Genomic DNA, 17,604 nt, shown 5'->3' with positions numbered 1-17,604 from the left:
AAAGCCTACTGAGTAGTATTTCCTTGTTATTCTCTGCCGAGACTGATGCTGGAAACTCAAGGCGGCGACATGTCAAGTGCGATGAGACTTGGCCTTTGTGTCTCAGATGCACTCGTGGAGCTGGCTTGTGTGAGGGATACGAGCTCAGCGCTCCCACGGGAGAGCCACGAGCGTTAGATGGACAAGAAGCCCGCCAATTCCCAAAAGATGCAGTATAAACCCCAGTCTACTTCCTCCTACTTACCTACTGCTTGATTCTTACTTTAGAGCCATACGAAACTGACGCCATCAAACAGGATATTCCAACGCCTCAGAATGCTGGGAGCCCTGATGAAAAGTCGGCTCCTAGAGACCCTGTCATTCTAAAATTAGCGGAAATGGCGTCACTAAATCCTGACCTTCGAGAGATGATGCGGCGAGTCGCAGATGCAAGGGCGGAAGTCCAAGAGGTCATTACTTTCCAACAGATTATTGCCAACACACAGGAGAACTTAGGACTTCAGCAGCAAGAACTTCAGGATGGTCGTTCAATTTTCAACAACTTGTCCCTTCTGGCGCAAGAGAGTGACGGCCGCCTTGGACAGTCCATCTCTAATGTATTATCGCAGTCGCTTTTCCCAAGCACGTTCTCAGACACTCGGGCAAATTCCGATGTCGGATCCCTTGCCTCGAGGGGTGCATTGACAAGATTATTCCGCGGTGGTACCTCCAACGACGCCACCTCAGATGTGGGATTTATAGCCGATGAAGATGTCTTTACCTCATTCGAGGGTAGAGAAGTGAAGGAGACTTTTCCCCAGCCTCTACCGCCTAGTTCGAAGCAAGACGTCCCGTTCACGGATTCCGGATATGCATCTAGAATGAACGTTGATAATCTCCAGCGAATGGAATTGGGAGGTACTGATACACCCGACTATGACGGAAATGACCTGGATACTAGAACCGTATACTCAGGAGATAGCACTGTTGCAATAGATCAAGCGCAGCAGTACATTTCCGAGTTGTCAAGCACTATCCACGGCAGACTCGGCGGGAACATTGACGCAGATGATTGGAAGTCACTATCCAAGCGCCTCTTGGGCCTCATCAAGGACTTTGCCATCAAAATTGGCCATGAATCTTCGGTTCAGGTGAACCGAGACATCATGCACTTCATACACAAACGTGGTCGGTACGTGCCCTGCGATATTAACTCGTTTCGACGCAACTGAACGAAGACTGAAGTAAGACAGAGAGATTGCGGCACAACTTGACTCAATGATCCTCAATACCGACACTTCAGAAGAGGATGCTGACAAGAGTAACGAAGCCAAGAGAGACCACATGCTCCTAAGCGATAAGATGGCCTTGTGGAACAGCAAGGCGGCGGAAGTAGAGACCTCTGCCAATGACAACGAGCTTTTCGTGGGGGTTCCAGACGTGGAAGAGACCATCGACGTACCGGAACTATTCAAGTACAACAAGGCTGTCACGGAGAGCAATTCATTCAAGTGGCTTATCGAGAGCCTGCGAAGAGAATTGGCCCTCAGGCGAGATTACGATGAGTCTGGAAGTTGCAACCACCGTGAAGTTTTACGGCGCAAGGTCATAGAGAACCTCCCAACCGGCAAGATTAGCAAGTCACGACCACCGACCACTCACTCTGTAGCATTTCGAGTGCCGGGGTGGACACTCATTGGCGGAGCCGGTTTTGACAGATGCAGATCTGATAATCTCCGATACGAGGCCATTGTTGTGACATGTTGCTCTGAAGATGCTCAGGCAGCATCCATAGATGAGTACATGGAGCAGACATGGCCTTCAACCTGGAGAAAGATCTTGAATCTGGTGCATTGGGTGTCTGTCAGTGATAGTGAAAGCGTTTACGCAGGTAAGCTCTTATTCCGTGCTATGAATGAGAGTGCGCTCACTGCTGTACAGATATTTTGCATGACAAGACCCAGGTATCAGTATCCGCTGAACACGGGACCCTTATAATGAATCTCGACGGTCCTGCTCAGACCATTGCAGAGTGCGGTGAGCAGCTTGCCTGGCTGCATGCTTCATACGCACACGCCCCTCCTCGCCATGCAACGGGCAATGTCCTACAACGAATTCCCGTAATCTTGGACATGGTTACGCTTCATGTAGGTATAAAGTTTCAGGAAGAGTGGCAATTTCATGTATTCTGATCTCATTAGGGCCGCATATGTTTCGATATCGGAGTCGAGCAACCTGTTCCTGACGAGTTTGCACTGTTGGAGCAGTCTCGATGGATAGACTTACTAAGAAACAACAACGTTGTTCTCATTCCAGGGTACCCTGTCTTGCGCCGACCGAATGATTTCAACGGTATCGAAGTCTCTCCTCATTATCTCCTGGATTCCCTGGGAAGAGTCTCCAGATCCGCTTCCAAAGTCCGGTTGGATGGGACACGAAGACAGCTTTCTCTTGTGAAGAAAGTGCAGAATTTGTACCTCTGGCATGAAACCCAGAGCGCTGAGGAATCAACTTGCGGCTGTTCGAAACCTAGCAATCAGAGCAAAGGTGCATATAGCGGAAGAACCATTGACTTGGCGAATATCGAGAGTGGCCGTCACATCATTGGGTAATGCTCAAAATTTCTTCTGGACGCAGGTAAGCAACATTACAGGATATCTTTTCTGTAACATGTGGTCTTCGAACTGTGAGTTTTGACATCTCGCAGATGACTCTGTACCAGCTCTAGGAAGAGAATCTAGGTTCAATGACGAAAGCCTGTACCCCAGCGCCCCTAGCTCAATGATGATGGAAGCACATGGAGCCGAGTCCCCGAAAAGCACAGCGTCGTCAGGAAAGCTCGCGGTAGAGGTTGGGGACGTGGATATTGTCTCCAGTCTTTCGTGGAACGATGATGCCAATTCTTGGGCTTCGTGCCAATATTCAGACGGAAATCGTCCGTGTGAATCGACCGAATCCTCGTTAGAATCTGACTTGCTGTCAATGTCGGATTCATCGGAAGAACTTGAGGCCCTAGCAGATGATGATCCGACACGGGCAGTCTTGGACACCGTAGTTTTCCACCTTGTTTCAGGCTTTCGATATACGGCAGGGGGAGAAGTTCCACCTTGTGGCGATGGACAAGATCACGGAACGGCATCGTCCTCGTCTGCTCGCGGCATTGCTGCATCTTCAGGGCCTGCAGGAAAAGGAAGAAAGAGGAAACTTGTCCAAAACGACGGCTCGGACTCGGAAGAGGACGCGACCCATCCAAGACCTTCAAGAAGGTCCAAACAAACGCAACAGCACCTCAAGCTTCTGGCCTGTCCATTTGGGAAGATGAGCCCCAGCAAACATTCCGCTTGCTCACGATTCCAGCTCAAACGGATACGGGACGTCAAGCAGCACCTGAAGAGAAAGCACACCAATGATAATTATTGCAACCGCTGTCTAAGCATCTTTGCCAACGAAGAAAGGCTCACGCAGCACATGTCGCAACCAGATGGATTCGTTTGCCAACTCGCGCCTCAAGGGAGAACACTAGACGGAATTTCCCGTGGACAAAGCCGCGACCTCTCTAGAAAGGCAAATGCGGAGTTGTCGGAAGAGCAGCAATGGTTTGAAATATGGGATATCGTCTTCCCCCGGAAACCACGCCCTGATTCCGCTTACCTAGATTCCGCGTTTGCCATGCAGGTTTGTCTCTTACGGGAGCATTGTGCGAGACACGCAGAGCCGCTGCTTGCCCAGAACCTCCGTGCTGCTGGATTGTTAGACGAACGTAGGGTGGCCGCAGACCAAGAGCAGCTCCTAAGGAGGGTCATCTCAGAGTCTTTGGATTCCATTTGCGATAATTTCAGCACGAATGGCTCTTCAGATTCAGGAATAGGTCGAACCCGCGACTCAACACGCAACGAGACACCCGCCGCGTCAATGGTAGACAGTGGAATTGGGATAGGAAGTCAGATGGCGCACTCCCAACCCAGACCAGCTTTACTCACAACTCCGGTCAGTACACAGCAAAACATTCGATCAGGACCTACGGAGGTTCCGCCTGATTTTCAGACACCGATATTAGAAGAGGTGGCAGCGCTTATTCCACAATCTTCTGCCAGTTCTCACCAACCAGGACTCTTTAGTCAGGCCTCGGTAGAGGACTTTCTCATGAACCACAATCCACCGAACACGGCACAGAGACCAGACGAACTTGCAACGTTCAACTTTGACCTCTCGACGGATAATCCTCTCATCGAACTTTCCCAGTGGGACTTCTCATAAACAGGACCTATCGCTCACGAAGGAGGTGTTGGCACTGGTCTATAACTATAAACTCAGTGGCATGGCAATACACGATTCATCTCTCTTGCTGGACGGTCTAGCAGGAAGAGCAGAAAGATGAAGATGGCCAACCTTCATCGAAGTTTCCAAGGGCTCAAGAAGCCTAATTCTTCTAATGGAAGTTGAATAAAGAATTGGTCATGATCAACTCCTCCAAGTTCGTTGTGCTGGTCTTCAGCCCCACCATTCCTCAAGTCACTATAGGTCGCGACGACTTCCGGACTCGGCCATCAAGACGTTCTCGCCATTTTCTCAACTCTTGCTCAACGGTTCCAATCCCATGGACACAAATTGCCCAAAACAGAGAGTATCGGGAGCCTGTAAACAGTGGTTTCTTATTCGACATTGAGAGCGAGTTCAGAATCTTTTGGGTTGCGGAATACTCTCAATCAAGTTCAAACTCTCGAGGGGCCTGCCTTGATCTTGCTCAGGCTCGTGGCAGCTCATGGTGACGTGGGTGATATCAAACTTCACGGCAGAACTTGTAGAGCATATGGATGTTTGGACTATTACACTTTTAACTTAACGAGATAAGTATATACTAGTATACACTATTGAAGGGAAATTATGTACAGAGATATACTTATACAGAGTGGGCTTTTTTTACGCTCGTAGTGCATAAAAACAATCAAAAACCAAATGCATGTTTGGACATACCGCCAAAAGGGGGGGGGGCTCTCTTCGTCCCAGTTTCTCGTACGAGCATGAGCTGAGTCAAGGGTTTTGGTATCTACAACAAGGAGACAAATTTCTGCTAGATACTTTAAGTACGGTGAAGCGTAAAGGTGTAACTCATTTTGTACTTCATCTCATTGAATTCCACAAGAAGTTGATGCATGCCCTCGAGCTCCGCCTGGTTCCACTTCTGTCAACCTCTTGAACTGGACTGGCCTGTCCTTTGCTATTCATCCATAAGGAGATAAACTTATAACACACTATGTAACACCATTTACCGAGAAATCCTGACCCCATTTAGGATTTGTTAGCTTCTGTCGTCGAAATTATTCGATGGTCTTGAAGCCTCCCCTCCAATCCAAAGTCGAAGCTGAGCGGGCAAAAACCAAGACCCAGATGTCACAGCCCTTGCAACTTCCATCCCCCTGAGGGAGGTAGGTCAGTCAGTTATGAAAGAGAAGAGTGACTGCAAGTACCCATTCTCCGTGTGTATGCCTTGGGGATGGTGTACCGGGCGCCCCTATCTGCATGGCCACGTCATGAAGTTTTCAGCTCGATCGGAGACCTGCATGTAAGCTGAAAGACCCTTAGACAAGTACATCATCGACGCCCTCCCTTAATCGCTGCCAGAACTTTCCTCGCAGCCTCGCTTCTATCACTGTTATTCATGTAGACAAAGCTTCAAAGATCTCTAATGCGTCTCGTTTTAAGTACATGGTTCTCCGCCATCACGGCCTCAGCCTCCCTATCCAGCATCGCCTCCCTAAGCTGCAGCTCGAGCACCATCCTCCCCACACCCTCATACGACCTCACAGGCGCGCTCTTCACAGTCTGCACAGAAGAAGTCATCAACGCACCCATCAGCAAAATCTACGACGCGCTCCTCGATTTCCGCCGCTACAGTACCTGGAACACCTTTGTAATTGACGTCGGCCTCCCGCCCGATGTGCAGAGACCGGGGGACGTGTACGCCGGCCTATCGATGAACTTTACCACAGCTGGTATCATTCCCGGTGTCAATACCTCCTCGACCGAGGTCATCACCTTACTTGCGCCGGATGTACGCGGCTGCGACGACGGCGCTACAAGAGCCGTCGACGCGTGGAGAAATGACGATGGCCTCGGCGGTGCGTTTTTGCCGGCGGAGCATCCGAACCTGTTGACTGATTTGGGGAATGGGTCGGTGAGAATGGTATCGTATGAGACGTATTACCTCCCCGGGGCGACGACGCTGTTGCCGCTAAAGGGGACTTTGCAAGAGAGATTTGAGACGCAGGGAAAAGACTTGAAGAGATTCGTGGAGGGGGGGCTTCGTTAGGGTCATCAAATCGTCAGTCTGTATTTGTCATTATCTTCGTCGACTATCTCTCAAAGGGCTTCTCTTGGGAACCTCTGGTGTCTCAACTGCTTCTTCCCTGGGTATCTCTTCCACAAACCTCCCTACGCGTGTTCTCCCGCCAACTCCATCACCCCCAGCCGTCCCTGAACTGCTTCTGTCTATGGCCCAGGTATCACCACTGAACCCAGACGTCGGGCTCGAGCGGTCGATACTTCCTGTCTCCCTGTCTCCTGCGTCTGCCTCATTCTGCGTAACATACTCTGAGCGAAGACTTAACCTCATAGTCTTGAGAATCACTCCCCCCTTCTTCTCAAACTCCTCCTCCTCCCGCCACGACTCATCACCACTGCACGTCATATCCTGCGAATAAATCGACGAAGCCTGCGTCTTATACCCCGCCGCCCCCGCCGCCCTCCTCTCCGCCGTCTCAAACAGAATCGGCTTCCCGTCCTCCGTAACATGCCAACTCCGCCCCGGCCTCCGCGGCGCCGTACCCGTAATCAAAAGATTCCCCAAACTCAATTTCGCGGGGCCCAGCTGCGCCATGGTGAGCGTCGGCAGCGGCGGCGCCGGCATACGGAGCTTATTCAAATGGCTCGCGATACTCGCGTTCCGACTCCGCGCCGCCAACCCGGCGGGCGTGCTGGGTTCCGTCCAGGGGTAGCCGTGGTACGTCAGGCTAGTAAGATCGAAGCTCTGCGTCTCGGCGCCACCGGCCTCGAGCGAGCGCCGCTTTGCGCTGCTCATCATCACGGAGGGGAAGAGGCGCGCCAACAAAGGGCGGAGAGTCGGTGCGCTGGCGCACATGATGGCGAGGTCGCATTCCAACACCGTCATGACGAAGAAGCCTAATGTGTTGCGGACGCCGGCGTCATCGGTGGGACGGTAGTGTAGGTGGAGGCTGAGCTGTAGACGAACCATGCTAGCTACAATTACGAAAACGCTGAGGCTCATGACGACTGCGAGGGCAATCTTTTGGTGGCGCGGGAGGTCGAGCCGCGCAACGGAGGGGACGACCATGGCGACGAGCCAGGCGTCTGTGGCGGAGTGCAGGCTCGCGCTGGCGATGAGGAGGTCTGGGAAGCGGAAGCACACCGGCACCGGGCGGCTGAAGAACTGGCCCTGGACGGGGTTGCATTGGAGGAAGGACATGAGGAGTAAGGGGAGGGTGTAGAGGAGGACGAAGGCGACGGCGGCGCGAGCGAGGAGGCGTTCGCGGGGCCGGGAGGAGGATGCGAAGACGCGGAGATACAAGGCTAGGATGGAGAGTTTTGTGAGGCATAGGGCTAGTTGGTAGTAAATCAGGCCTAGATAGGTTCGCATGATGTACGGATTTGCGTCGGTGTCGGTGGTTGTTGAGGAGGATGAGGAGGTTGAAGGGGCGCCGAGCAGGGAAGGCGTGGTGGCGGTGATGCTATAAACTACGCAGAGGGCCGTGGAGAACAGCCATGCGATGAGGATGAGGGTGTCGTCTAGGAACCATTTGCGAGTTACCCAGAGACGGGAGGCTATTCGGGAGGCGATGAAGATGGTGCAGAGGGCGTGGGGGAGGAGGAGGCCCGTCATGAAGAGGGGGACGTTTGCATCTTGCTGCGATGAAGTGTCAGATAGCGGTTATTCAGAGAGATGAACTGGGCTTCGACTTACGATTTCCTTGAGAACCGTCGGTGATAATGTCGAGGACGATGAGGGTGTGTGAGGATGTGTGAGGTTGGCATTGATGCTGGAGTTTGACATCGTGAACGAGGCGACTACGAGAGTCGCCGACGAGTCGGAAGTTGATGATCTTAAAGCTTACGATCTTCCGCGCCTGGTGGTTACCGAGGACTTACATGCCTCCAAGGTATGGGGGGAAATCCTAGATCCAGAACGACAACATCAGGAAAGGAAGAAAACCACGGAAGGCCTCTGCTCTCGAAGCGCCTGAGAGCAGGGCCGGCGTCTTTCATAGCAGATATGAGAGAGGTCTCAACTGCTAGGTTAGGAAGCTCCATGCTCGTCATGCGGGACCACGCTCAAAACCCCCCCATCCCGGGGTTGACTTCACGCGGCGAACATCCTAGCCCGGCAAAGGACCCTGGAGAAGCATCTCCCGAGTCCCGGCCCACCCATCGTCCCCGGGTGTGGAGGGGTTTCCGCGTCGAAATGAAGAAGAATCAACTCGATTCGCCAGCGCGGGCGCATTGGCTCCTGGTGTGCGCCTGCGTAGATGTGTGGGTGGATATTTGTGTGGATGTGTCTATCTGTCTGCCTTTGAGTGTGCGCATGTGTGGGTGGGTTATGTGGGTTTGTCCATGTCTGCCCGAAAAGGTAAAAGGGAAGGTGAGTGAGTGAGTGTCAAGTGTGCCAGATGCAACTCCCAGGCTAAACGGCTGGGATCGCGATTGGATGGATATCTGTTTCTTTTGGGGTTCTCGGCGGGAGAGGCCGATGGAGGGGGAGGGAAGAGTCGTCCAAGTTCCAGCTACTCAGCTTCGTTGAACGGTTCGTGAGTGACTTGTCCTGTCACCTTTTCAGCTTCACCTCAGCTGTCATCTCATGTTGATGAAACGGAGATAGACATTTCGATGGCTGAGAATGAAACAATTCCGGCTGTCATCTCACGATAACCTCGAAAGAGAGACGAGACACAGAAAGGGAAAAGAAGAGACGTCTCCAACTCGAGTGAGTTCCCGCACCAGTCGCTGTGGAATTCGTCGATGCGGGGTCAGAGATGCCACACAAACCTTTGCCTTCTCTTATCCGCAGGCATATGAATTTGCACCTCCATTCTTACTCGACCCCTCCACACCGCAAATCCCGCGACCACATGTGCCACCCCGCAGGCGATGGTGGCATGGCAGCACGGAGTGCCGTCCGGGACTTTCCCGATCCGGAAGGACCTGGCTTGATTGCCGCGCCGATTGGTGGGACCGGTTTGTTTCTCAAAGTTCCAGTCTGATGCCATGCTTCATCCCAAGGTTCGTTGCGATAGTTCAACACGCAATCGCCCACTGTTTCTATCTGTTGTCGTAGAGTATGGATGAGCGGATAATTGCGCGGTGGACAAACGGGACCAGACGATTCATGGCGATGGCGATGTTTGACGGGCAACGGCGATTGCATTTTCTGCCCACCACTGTCAGGTCATGCATCTCTCACCCATCCACCCTCTTTTCTAGGTAGTCCCGACACGGCTACTTTCTGCATCCTCGGAGCTTCTTCTTTGTATCCTTTTGCCTTTCAAGTTCACTCGGCTAACGACATGTCATCAGAGAGATGTGACAACAAAGCCGATAGAAATCGTGCGCCCTATTTGATGGCGATTTCTGATGGGGTGGTGAGGCAGCATAGAGAACACCTAGACTTCCGGCCCGTCGTCCTCGTCATAGCGATTTATTGTGCGCCTACGTTGATTGCTTTTCGTTCCACGGCGCACAAAAGCTTCACGAGCGCCAGGAGCTTGATGACGGAGACTGCGCTTCCCGGCGTCTAGAAACCCGGTCCATAGATCAAGCCGTGTCAGGATATCCCCAGAGAACCGAAAGGGCCGACCCAGAAGCTTGTTGTCGCCCTTGGCGGGTTGGAAGATCTGTGTCGGGTGGTTTATCGGGTATGATGTGGCCGAGTTGTTCTCTACGGGAGTGAGGGAGGTGGGTGGGATTGAATGTCACCGTACTGCCGGTGCCAGCTGTAATCAATTGACGGAGTCTGTGCGAGGTGTGACGGCAGAGGCACCTCACTTCACTTGAGACTGCTGTGATCATCTCACGCGGCATCGAAGCTTGAATCTCATAAGAAGATGAGACTCCTGGTGCCTTATGACTATGGCTTTCATGAAACAGTGATTCTTGCGTTCCGAACTCTTCTCTTCAAGTCCCTGTCTCACGAACTTCGGTGTATTTTCAAGGCTAGTCACGGCCCGCTCTCAGTTTGACCAGTTAACCAACACTGAGTTCCAAGTCCATGGTAGCATCATCTCGGCGATAACTTTGGTCTATGGTGTCTGCTTAGCGATTGGGTCGATCAGCATCAGGCCTCAGTGTTTGAAGCAAGAATTCATATGAGACTGTGTTGTAATCATGAAGTGGGATTTTCTGTTCGTCCTGGTAGATCAAAGCATCGCAACACCCAGTAATAACCCCTCTTCACAAGATTACTCCAAATCAGATCATGTCCCATCCACCACCTCTTCACCCCTCAATCTCCTTAACCTTCTCCACAACCCTCAAATACCCAGGCTCCCTCTTCAACCGCTCAACATACTCAAACAGCACAGGGTGCGCCGCCTTCACCGACCCTCCAGGCCAACTCCCCATCGTGTCCCATGCATTCTCGGCGTCCGCCGTGATGAGCGCAAAGCTGATGAGTATATCCGCGGCCGTGAGCTCTGGTCCGCAAAGAAACCCGCCGCCGCTGCTGGCTGATACCCCCGGCGCAGTCTTGAGATAGTTCTCCAACATGGCGAGGTGCTTCTGCGCATTGGGGAAGAGGACGAGGGAAAAGATTTTGGAGGCGACGAGGGAGGTTAGAGGGCGGATTAGGAAGGGGACGTTGGTTGATTTGAGTACTATAGGTCACTCCAGGTCAGAATCTCATGTTGTCAGAGGGGACAAAGAGTGAGTCTAGTATAAAGGGAAGAGTGAAGTGCTTACCATTAATGAGAAGAAACTGCACAATCACAGGAAAGAAACTCCCCTCAACATAATGCAACAAATACCAAAACCGCGTATACGCCTCCGTCTCACCTCCGACTTTTCCCTCCCGTCCAGGCTTCCATCGCGGCGGTACGAGGCTGGGCTTCCGATGGCCAAAGTGCTCGACGAGGTACTGCGTGATGTACCCGCTCTCAGCGAGCCGGATCGGTGCGGGGCTGGGTTCCTCGTCGCTCGACGCCGGTGTGATTTCTAGCACCGGCGCCTTGCCTAGCGGGTGGACGGTTTCGAGCTCGGGAGGCGCGAGGCGGTTGGGGGCGCGGCGGAAGAGCTGGACTGTGTAGGGGATCTTGAGCTCTTCGAGGAGCCAGAGGGTGTTTTGGGAGCGGGAGTCGTTGAGCCTGCGGGCTGGTAAGTTTTCTGGTGATGGGGGTTTGGGGTGGTGTGATGAAGGAGGGGGGTTACCAGTAAAGCTTCACTTTTGGTAGTTCTTCAGTCGCCATTTTGAAGGATTGTTGTGATGTTGCAAAAGATCGCGTGGTTGTGAAGTTGCGGGTGAGCACGGTGGGGTGAGCGAATTTGTTGCGAGCGTGAGTTGTGGTGACGAGCTTGAGGGTGAGGTTCGATGATGAGATGCTGCGGGTGGTAGGGATTGAACGATGAAGACGTCGTCCGAGGATCTCAATTGCGCTCATGATGGATGATCTGTATGATGATGGTAAGACTTGGGGTATTTATTCTATTCCTTCCACCGATGTTCGATGTTGATGCAGCAGCCCGTCATCATTGGGTGGGCCAAGGCGTTTTGGTTTCCAAAATGGCATGTTTCCTTACAGTTTCTCGCGTACTTTGTTTCCGCATTGTCTCCGAGGTGACGGGCGGCACAGTCTCCGTGTAGAGGGGTGTAAGACGGAGGGATCGGGGCTCTAGAAGGCCGACGGTGAGACTGGCGAACGGGGGTTTGACCACCGTATAAGCCGACTACTGGCAGATGTCTCAATGACAATTCGATGACTGACATAAGGCTTGCAGAACATGATGGCGGGGGCGCTTGAGAATCTTGATTTGAGATGTTCGGTGAGTGAGTTTTGGAGGTGTAAGCCGGAATGCATTCTGTGCAGCTATCCAGATGCGGGCTTGAAGCTGACCATAAGCACCCGGATACTCCCGCAGCTGTTCCTATAGAACGAACTGTCGACTTTAATCGGGCAAGATATGTGATGCGTGATGCTGCAGGTACAAAAAACAAAAGAAAATGGAACGGCTCCATGGAGACTCGAAAGCAATTGCTATAGCCACTCATTATCTTTCAAGCGTTCCAAGGTATTCGTCTCACTCAGCAAGATACGGTCCGGATAGATCTATTGGACTGTCCAGGCTCGAGACATATCATCAGCCTAGCTTCCACAACTACAAAAGCCAAGAATATCTACACTTCCTTGGTGTGGAGTCTCTGCCTACAACTTCCTCTTCACAAGCCCCTTCCAGAAATCAAAACTATTCTCATCACTCTGCAGCGCCCACATCCTCCCCGTCTCCCTCCCCATCCCATCCACCTCGACAGCCTTCAACATACCCCAGTCCCTCGTAATCCCCACCACCTTCGCCTTAGCCCCCGCCTCGGCCTCGAGCGTGACGTTTTGTCCCGAGTGGAGCCAGTGCTTGTAATACCGCTCCTCGAGGTCACGCGAGAACCCTTCGCGGCGAAACTGCGCGTACAGCGCCTCGATGCGGGTGAGGATCCGCGCCAGCAGCGTCTCGAGACGGAAGCCGCCCGCCATCTTCAACGGTGCCGGTGCGATGGCGTTGAGGGAGGTGGTGGGGCGCGAGTTCGTCGTGTTGATGCCGATGCCGAGGACGATTTGGTAGGCACCTTGGGAGTAGGCGCAGTTGGAGAGGATGCCGCCGATTTTGACGTAGGAGGGGTCTTGGGGGGTTGAGGCCGGGTCGCGGCAGTCTTTGTAGTTGCTGTCAGGATACAATTCTCTACACTTCGGTCAAGAATAGACTTACAAATATCGTTGGGCCACTTGAGCTTCACAGGAACGTCGCCGCAGGCCGTGTCGTACGATTTGACGGCCTCGACGATGGCGATGGCAGCGATGTACTGGATGAAGACGACTGGATGGGAGGCGGCTAGGTGTGCTGGGTGGTTGATGACGGTCGAGAAGATGAGGCAGCCCGCCGGCGAGACCCAGATGTTTGTGCCGCGGCCTCGGCCAGCGACCTGGGTTGTTGCAGTGAGAGTAAACCCGGTTGGAAGGTGGGCGAGCAGTTTGGGGTTCCTGAGGACAGATCTCGTTAGCTCAGAGGGCGTCTTATCTCCTCATGAGACTACGAAGAGGCAAAGAGAGGAGCGCCATACTTATCCATGAGCGTGTTCGTGCTGGTAACGACTTCGCCATACATGAGCGTATCGCCCCACCCCTCCGCCGCAGGCTCAATCGCGCGATACTCCTTGAGAGAACCATAAAATAACCGATGATTGAAACTCGGCGTCTCCTTGGCGTCCGGCCACTCCTCCTCATGCGGGACAATCACCTTGACCAAGGCATCATAATCCACCATCCGGCCTTCTCCTGCTTCCCCAGAACCAGAAGACGGCAGAGCTTGCTTGAGCTCGTCGACATCCCACCGCGAAGACTGCTTCTCGATGCGGAAGACATCGTGTTCGCCGCGGATGTACTCCTCTTTGTCTTCAGCGTCCTGCCCCTGGCCGGTCTCGCGGGTGATGGCCTCCTCCCAGGACGCGAGCATCTCGCCTACTTCGACGTGGTTCGCCGAGGTGAGGTGCATGCGCGAGAGGGACGGCGGCGCGGACGGGTCGGCGCTGAGGTCTAGGCCGAGGCGGGAGAGGCATGCGCGGAGGAAAGTCACGCGAGCTGCGTCGGCTGCTGCGAGGGAGGAGACGAGGGCTTCGTAGGAGGGGATCTGGGGTTGGGGGTTGAGGTTTGCCGCTGCGAATCTGGAACGTCACAGTTAGAATAGGAGGTTAAGGAACGGGTATGGGGGTGAACATACTCTGGATGAGGACCAGTCAGGATGACATTGCCGGAGCCGACTTTGCAGTGTATCACAGCCGCCTTCCCAGCTCCCCCATCGACGGCGATCTCATCAGCATACTGCGCAAGAACCTCCACATTCTCAAACTTTTCAGCATCGACAAAGACGCCTCCGCCATTGTAGTAACTCAACACCTCCCCCTCCCCAAACCCCTCCTTCACACTCAACCTTACCACTCTCGCGCCCCTCTCGGAATGATACTCGAACCCCTTCAACGCACCACCCCTACACGTTCCCGGGAAGAACCCGAGCTCGCGCGACCCGATAACCTCGAGGGTCCGATCGCCGACCTCGAACTCGCACCGGCGGCTTCCGTAGTACCCACCGGCACAGAAACCGAGGTAAGCGCCGCCGCGACGGACATAGTCGGCGATACGGCGGTTGCCGGGACCGTTGAGGACGCGGCAGTAGCCCAGGTCGCCGCCGCCCGGGATGACGAGGAGAGCGCAGGTGGGTTGCCAGGGTTCTTTCAGGAGGGCGGCCTCGGCGACGGGGATGACGGCGTAGGTTGGGGAGAGGAGGCGGCGGAGGGAGTAGATGCAGTGGCGGACCGATTCGACGGTCGTGCCGGTGCCTAGGGGTTGGATTGTGAGCCAATTTTATTCCATGGATAGCTGAGGAACGGGGATTAGGTACCGGTGTAGACCAGCACGTTGAGTTTACGTGAGGCCATGGTGAGAGTCTGTGAGTGAGGTGCAATGAGGGATGAGATGAGTCTTGAGGTGATGAGTGAGTTTCTTGTAGCGAGTGTTGTTGTAGCTTCGGGGTTTGGTTTGGCACTGTCTTGGGACCCCCCAACAAAGTTCCGGCGGTGCTAATTCGACTGAGAACTCACTTCGCACCTCGCAAAACAGTTCAATCACCGACACAGGACGGCAACGACGTCTGCTATACCGACCGACAAATTACTGCCCAGGAAGAAAAGACGAAAAGGAAGGATGTCCAGACAGGAGAGCGACGCGGCGAAAAAGTCGTCGACGGAAGACGACGAGCCTGATGACTGGTACGTAGAATTGGCAGTCTCTTCTGCTCTTCTCGACTGGCCTACTTTGTCTTGTCTCAACGACAAACTGATGTTGCCCACGATGTAGAAAGGGCAAAAGTTGAAGAAGAAAACAAGAAGAAGGAAAAAAGTAAACAAGCAGCAACAGCTAACGACCATGCAGGGACAAGCGCATCTTCAGCACGGGTTGCGCAGGTACGCATCGACACGACCCCTCTCTCTCTCTCTCTCTCTCCGTATCGCAGCGGAATGATCGCGAACAGACGGCGCTAACTTTGACCTCCCACTTGGTTGGTCTCTGTAGACGAGAATGCCAAGTTGACAGATTGCTACTTCGAGAAGAAGGACTGGCGGCAGTGTACGGCCGAGGTATGTCACACTCTTTCCAATATTCCTCTTGCCTCGCAGCGATGATGTAGAAGATGAATCAGAAGCTGACGTCGGTTGATATTATCTTAGATGGAACACTTCAAGAGCTGTTGGAAGCAGCAGGGCAACGATCGCCGGACGGACGCAAAGGATGCGTGATTCAACGCAAGAATGAGTCTTCAGTACTGCATCTAGAGCTTGTACACCACATGTATCAACAACTGTATATTCATCATCACGAAACGAATCGCATCTCATATCATTCCTGTTGATCATCTCACTCACTCACTCACTCACTCACTGCCAGCCTCAAGGTGGACTGACTTGACTGACGCCAAAGGAATGGAACCAAAAAAAAAAAAAAGGCCGCTCGCACAGTGTTCTAGCTCCAAAGGAGTGGCCCAAGCTCCCGCCTCCCGGGCGCCGCATTCACCCGCACCGACCAAATTTCATCTCAATCCTTCCCGTCACCGTCCTACACGCCGCCCCCAGAGTTCATGAGAGCATCATCGACACGGCGCAAACCACGACTACCTCGCTCTCTCCCCCGGCGTCCTCCTCTCGTGCGCGCGCGTGTGTCCCTTTGCTCTGCAACATATACTCCGACAACGCACCCTGCTCGTCTCCCACGCCACTCACTCCCCCAGCCGAATAGTCTCATTTATCCACACAATGGCCTCCTTCACCATGCGCCCCCTCCTCCGCGCATCGCGTACAGCAACAGCAACAACCTTCCACCCCGTCGCGCGAATCGCCACAACCTCGCGCTACAAAGCCGCCTCCGCCACAGCAGCCGCCCCTTCCCCCGCAAAGAGCACAACAAGCTCAAGCTACGCCAGAAAGACACCCTCCCCAGCCGCGAAAGCCTCGAAACCATCCTCCTCTACAGTAGCAGCAGCAGCAGCAACACCCGCGACAACAACATTCCCAACAGCACCAGCATACGTCCCTCCTCCCTCTTCTCAAACACAGACTTCAGACCAGACGCAACAACAGCAACCACAACAGCAGCAACAACAACAGCAACCACAACAGCAGCAACAACAACAGCAACAACCGATAGACTGGTCAACATCCTACCACGGCCTAGGCACAGCCCGTTTCCCAAAGGAAGTAGTCGACATCCTCCTCCAACCCGTAAACCCATCCGACGTCGAAGTCAAACCCGACGGCATAATCTACCTCCCCGAGATCAAGTACCGCCGCATCCTCAACCAGGCCTTTGGCCCTGGCGGATGGGGCCTCGTGCCCAAGGGCGACGTCGTGGTCGGTGAAAAAGTCGTCACTAGAGAATACGCTCTCATCGCGGAAGGACGGTACGGTTTTTTTTGTTTTTTTTTCCCCTTTCTCTAGATTCCACCCTTCAGTCTCCCCCTCCTCGTTCAACCCGCTCCAAACATACATACCTCAAAACCCCCCACACATAGTGCTAACACAACAATCCACACAGCTTCATCTCCCAAGCCCAAGGCGAAAACGGCTACTTCTCCATCGAAAACCTCCCCTCCGCCGTCGAAGGCTGCAAATCAAACGCCCTGATGCGCTGCTGCAAGGACCTCGGCGTCGCCTCTGACCTCTGGGACCCCGTCTTCATCCGCCAGTTTCGCAAAGAGTACGCCGACGAGGTCTGGGCCGAGCACGTCACCACCAAGCGCAAGAAGCTCGTCTGGACGCGCAAGGACGTGCCGTTGGCGTATCCTTACAAGAAGACGAACTGAGTGTTCGTGTGGTCGAGAGGCGATGAACATGGGAGAAGGTCGTTTTGCGGCAGTCGGGGATGTAGCGGGCACCACGCGAGCTCGCGGAAGATATTTTCTGGAGAAAAGACTTGTGTCAAAAAAAACTAGATGGGCGGGATGTGTGTAAGATGGACGTGGCAAGAGTAGGAATCTCAACTGTAAAATTAGACGAATGTCATGGCCCTCCCTAGGATAGTGGTAAGGGTCGTAGATGCATAGACTTTTGCATAGCGGTCAAATCAAAACATTGGTACAATCACAACAGAAGCCAACACTGACGGAACGGTGGTCGGCTGTTGAAAGCGACTCCCAGGTCTATTCAGCCCCCCTTTGGTTGGGAATCGTGCGGGAGCGCAGGCTTTCGCTGGTCCCGGAATGACATCCACTCTCGGGTGTATCATAAATCGACCATGACTCCATGTCCCTCGCCTGAAGCCGAACATCTACATCATGCAAAAGTCACCAAAAACCACCGCGCAAAAAAGA

At 53.6% G+C, this 17,604-nt stretch overlaps 4 protein-coding genes across 4 annotated transcripts; 1 reads left to right on the top strand and 3 right to left on the bottom strand.

Annotated features, from left to right (window-relative positions):
- Window positions 1–6,482: 6,482 nt before the first annotated feature.
- N0V96_009431 (uncharacterized protein) lies at window positions 6,483–8,047 on the bottom strand (the record flags this gene model as incomplete). Its single annotated transcript, XM_065758640.1, has 3 exons — window positions 6,483–6,525; window positions 6,570–7,900; window positions 7,958–8,047. 3 exons carry the CDS (start codon window positions 8,045–8,047, stop codon window positions 6,483–6,485), a joined length of 1,464 nt encoding a protein of 487 aa, XP_065612705.1.
- A 2,435-nt stretch (window positions 8,048–10,482) lies between these two features.
- On the bottom strand, window positions 10,483–11,447 carry GTT1_2 (bifunctional glutathione transferase/peroxidase; the record flags this gene model as incomplete). The annotated part of the gene is made up of 3 exons (XM_053198690.2): window positions 10,483–10,859; window positions 11,038–11,345; window positions 11,410–11,447. The coding sequence occupies 3 exons, from the start codon at window positions 11,445–11,447 to the stop codon at window positions 10,483–10,485; spliced, it is 723 nt and encodes a 240-aa protein (XP_053043811.2).
- A 954-nt stretch (window positions 11,448–12,401) lies between these two features.
- On the bottom strand, window positions 12,402–14,680 carry BPL1 (biotin holocarboxylase synthetase; the record flags this gene model as incomplete). The annotated part of the gene is made up of 5 exons (XM_053198691.2): window positions 12,402–12,901; window positions 12,958–13,229; window positions 13,310–13,909; window positions 13,966–14,581; window positions 14,644–14,680. The coding sequence occupies 5 exons, from the start codon at window positions 14,678–14,680 to the stop codon at window positions 12,402–12,404; spliced, it is 2,025 nt and encodes a 674-aa protein (XP_053043812.2).
- Window positions 14,681–16,051: 1,371 nt separating this feature from the next.
- On the top strand, window positions 16,052–17,097 carry N0V96_009428 (uncharacterized protein; the record flags this gene model as incomplete). Its single annotated transcript, XM_053198693.2, has 2 exons — window positions 16,052–16,695; window positions 16,830–17,097. The coding sequence occupies 2 exons, from the start codon at window positions 16,052–16,054 to the stop codon at window positions 17,095–17,097; spliced, it is 912 nt and encodes a 303-aa protein (XP_053043814.2).
- Between the last annotated feature and the right edge of the window lie 507 nt (window positions 17,098–17,604).

Source organism: Colletotrichum fioriniae (assembly GCF_027942845.1).
Source record: "Colletotrichum fioriniae strain IMI 355084 chromosome Unknown scaffold_12, whole genome shotgun sequence".
Lineage (NCBI taxonomy): Eukaryota > Fungi > Ascomycota > Sordariomycetes > Glomerellales > Glomerellaceae > Colletotrichum > Colletotrichum fioriniae.
The sequence above is the reverse complement of the archived record's forward strand: the minus strand, read 5'-3'. Positions and strand labels throughout refer to the sequence as shown.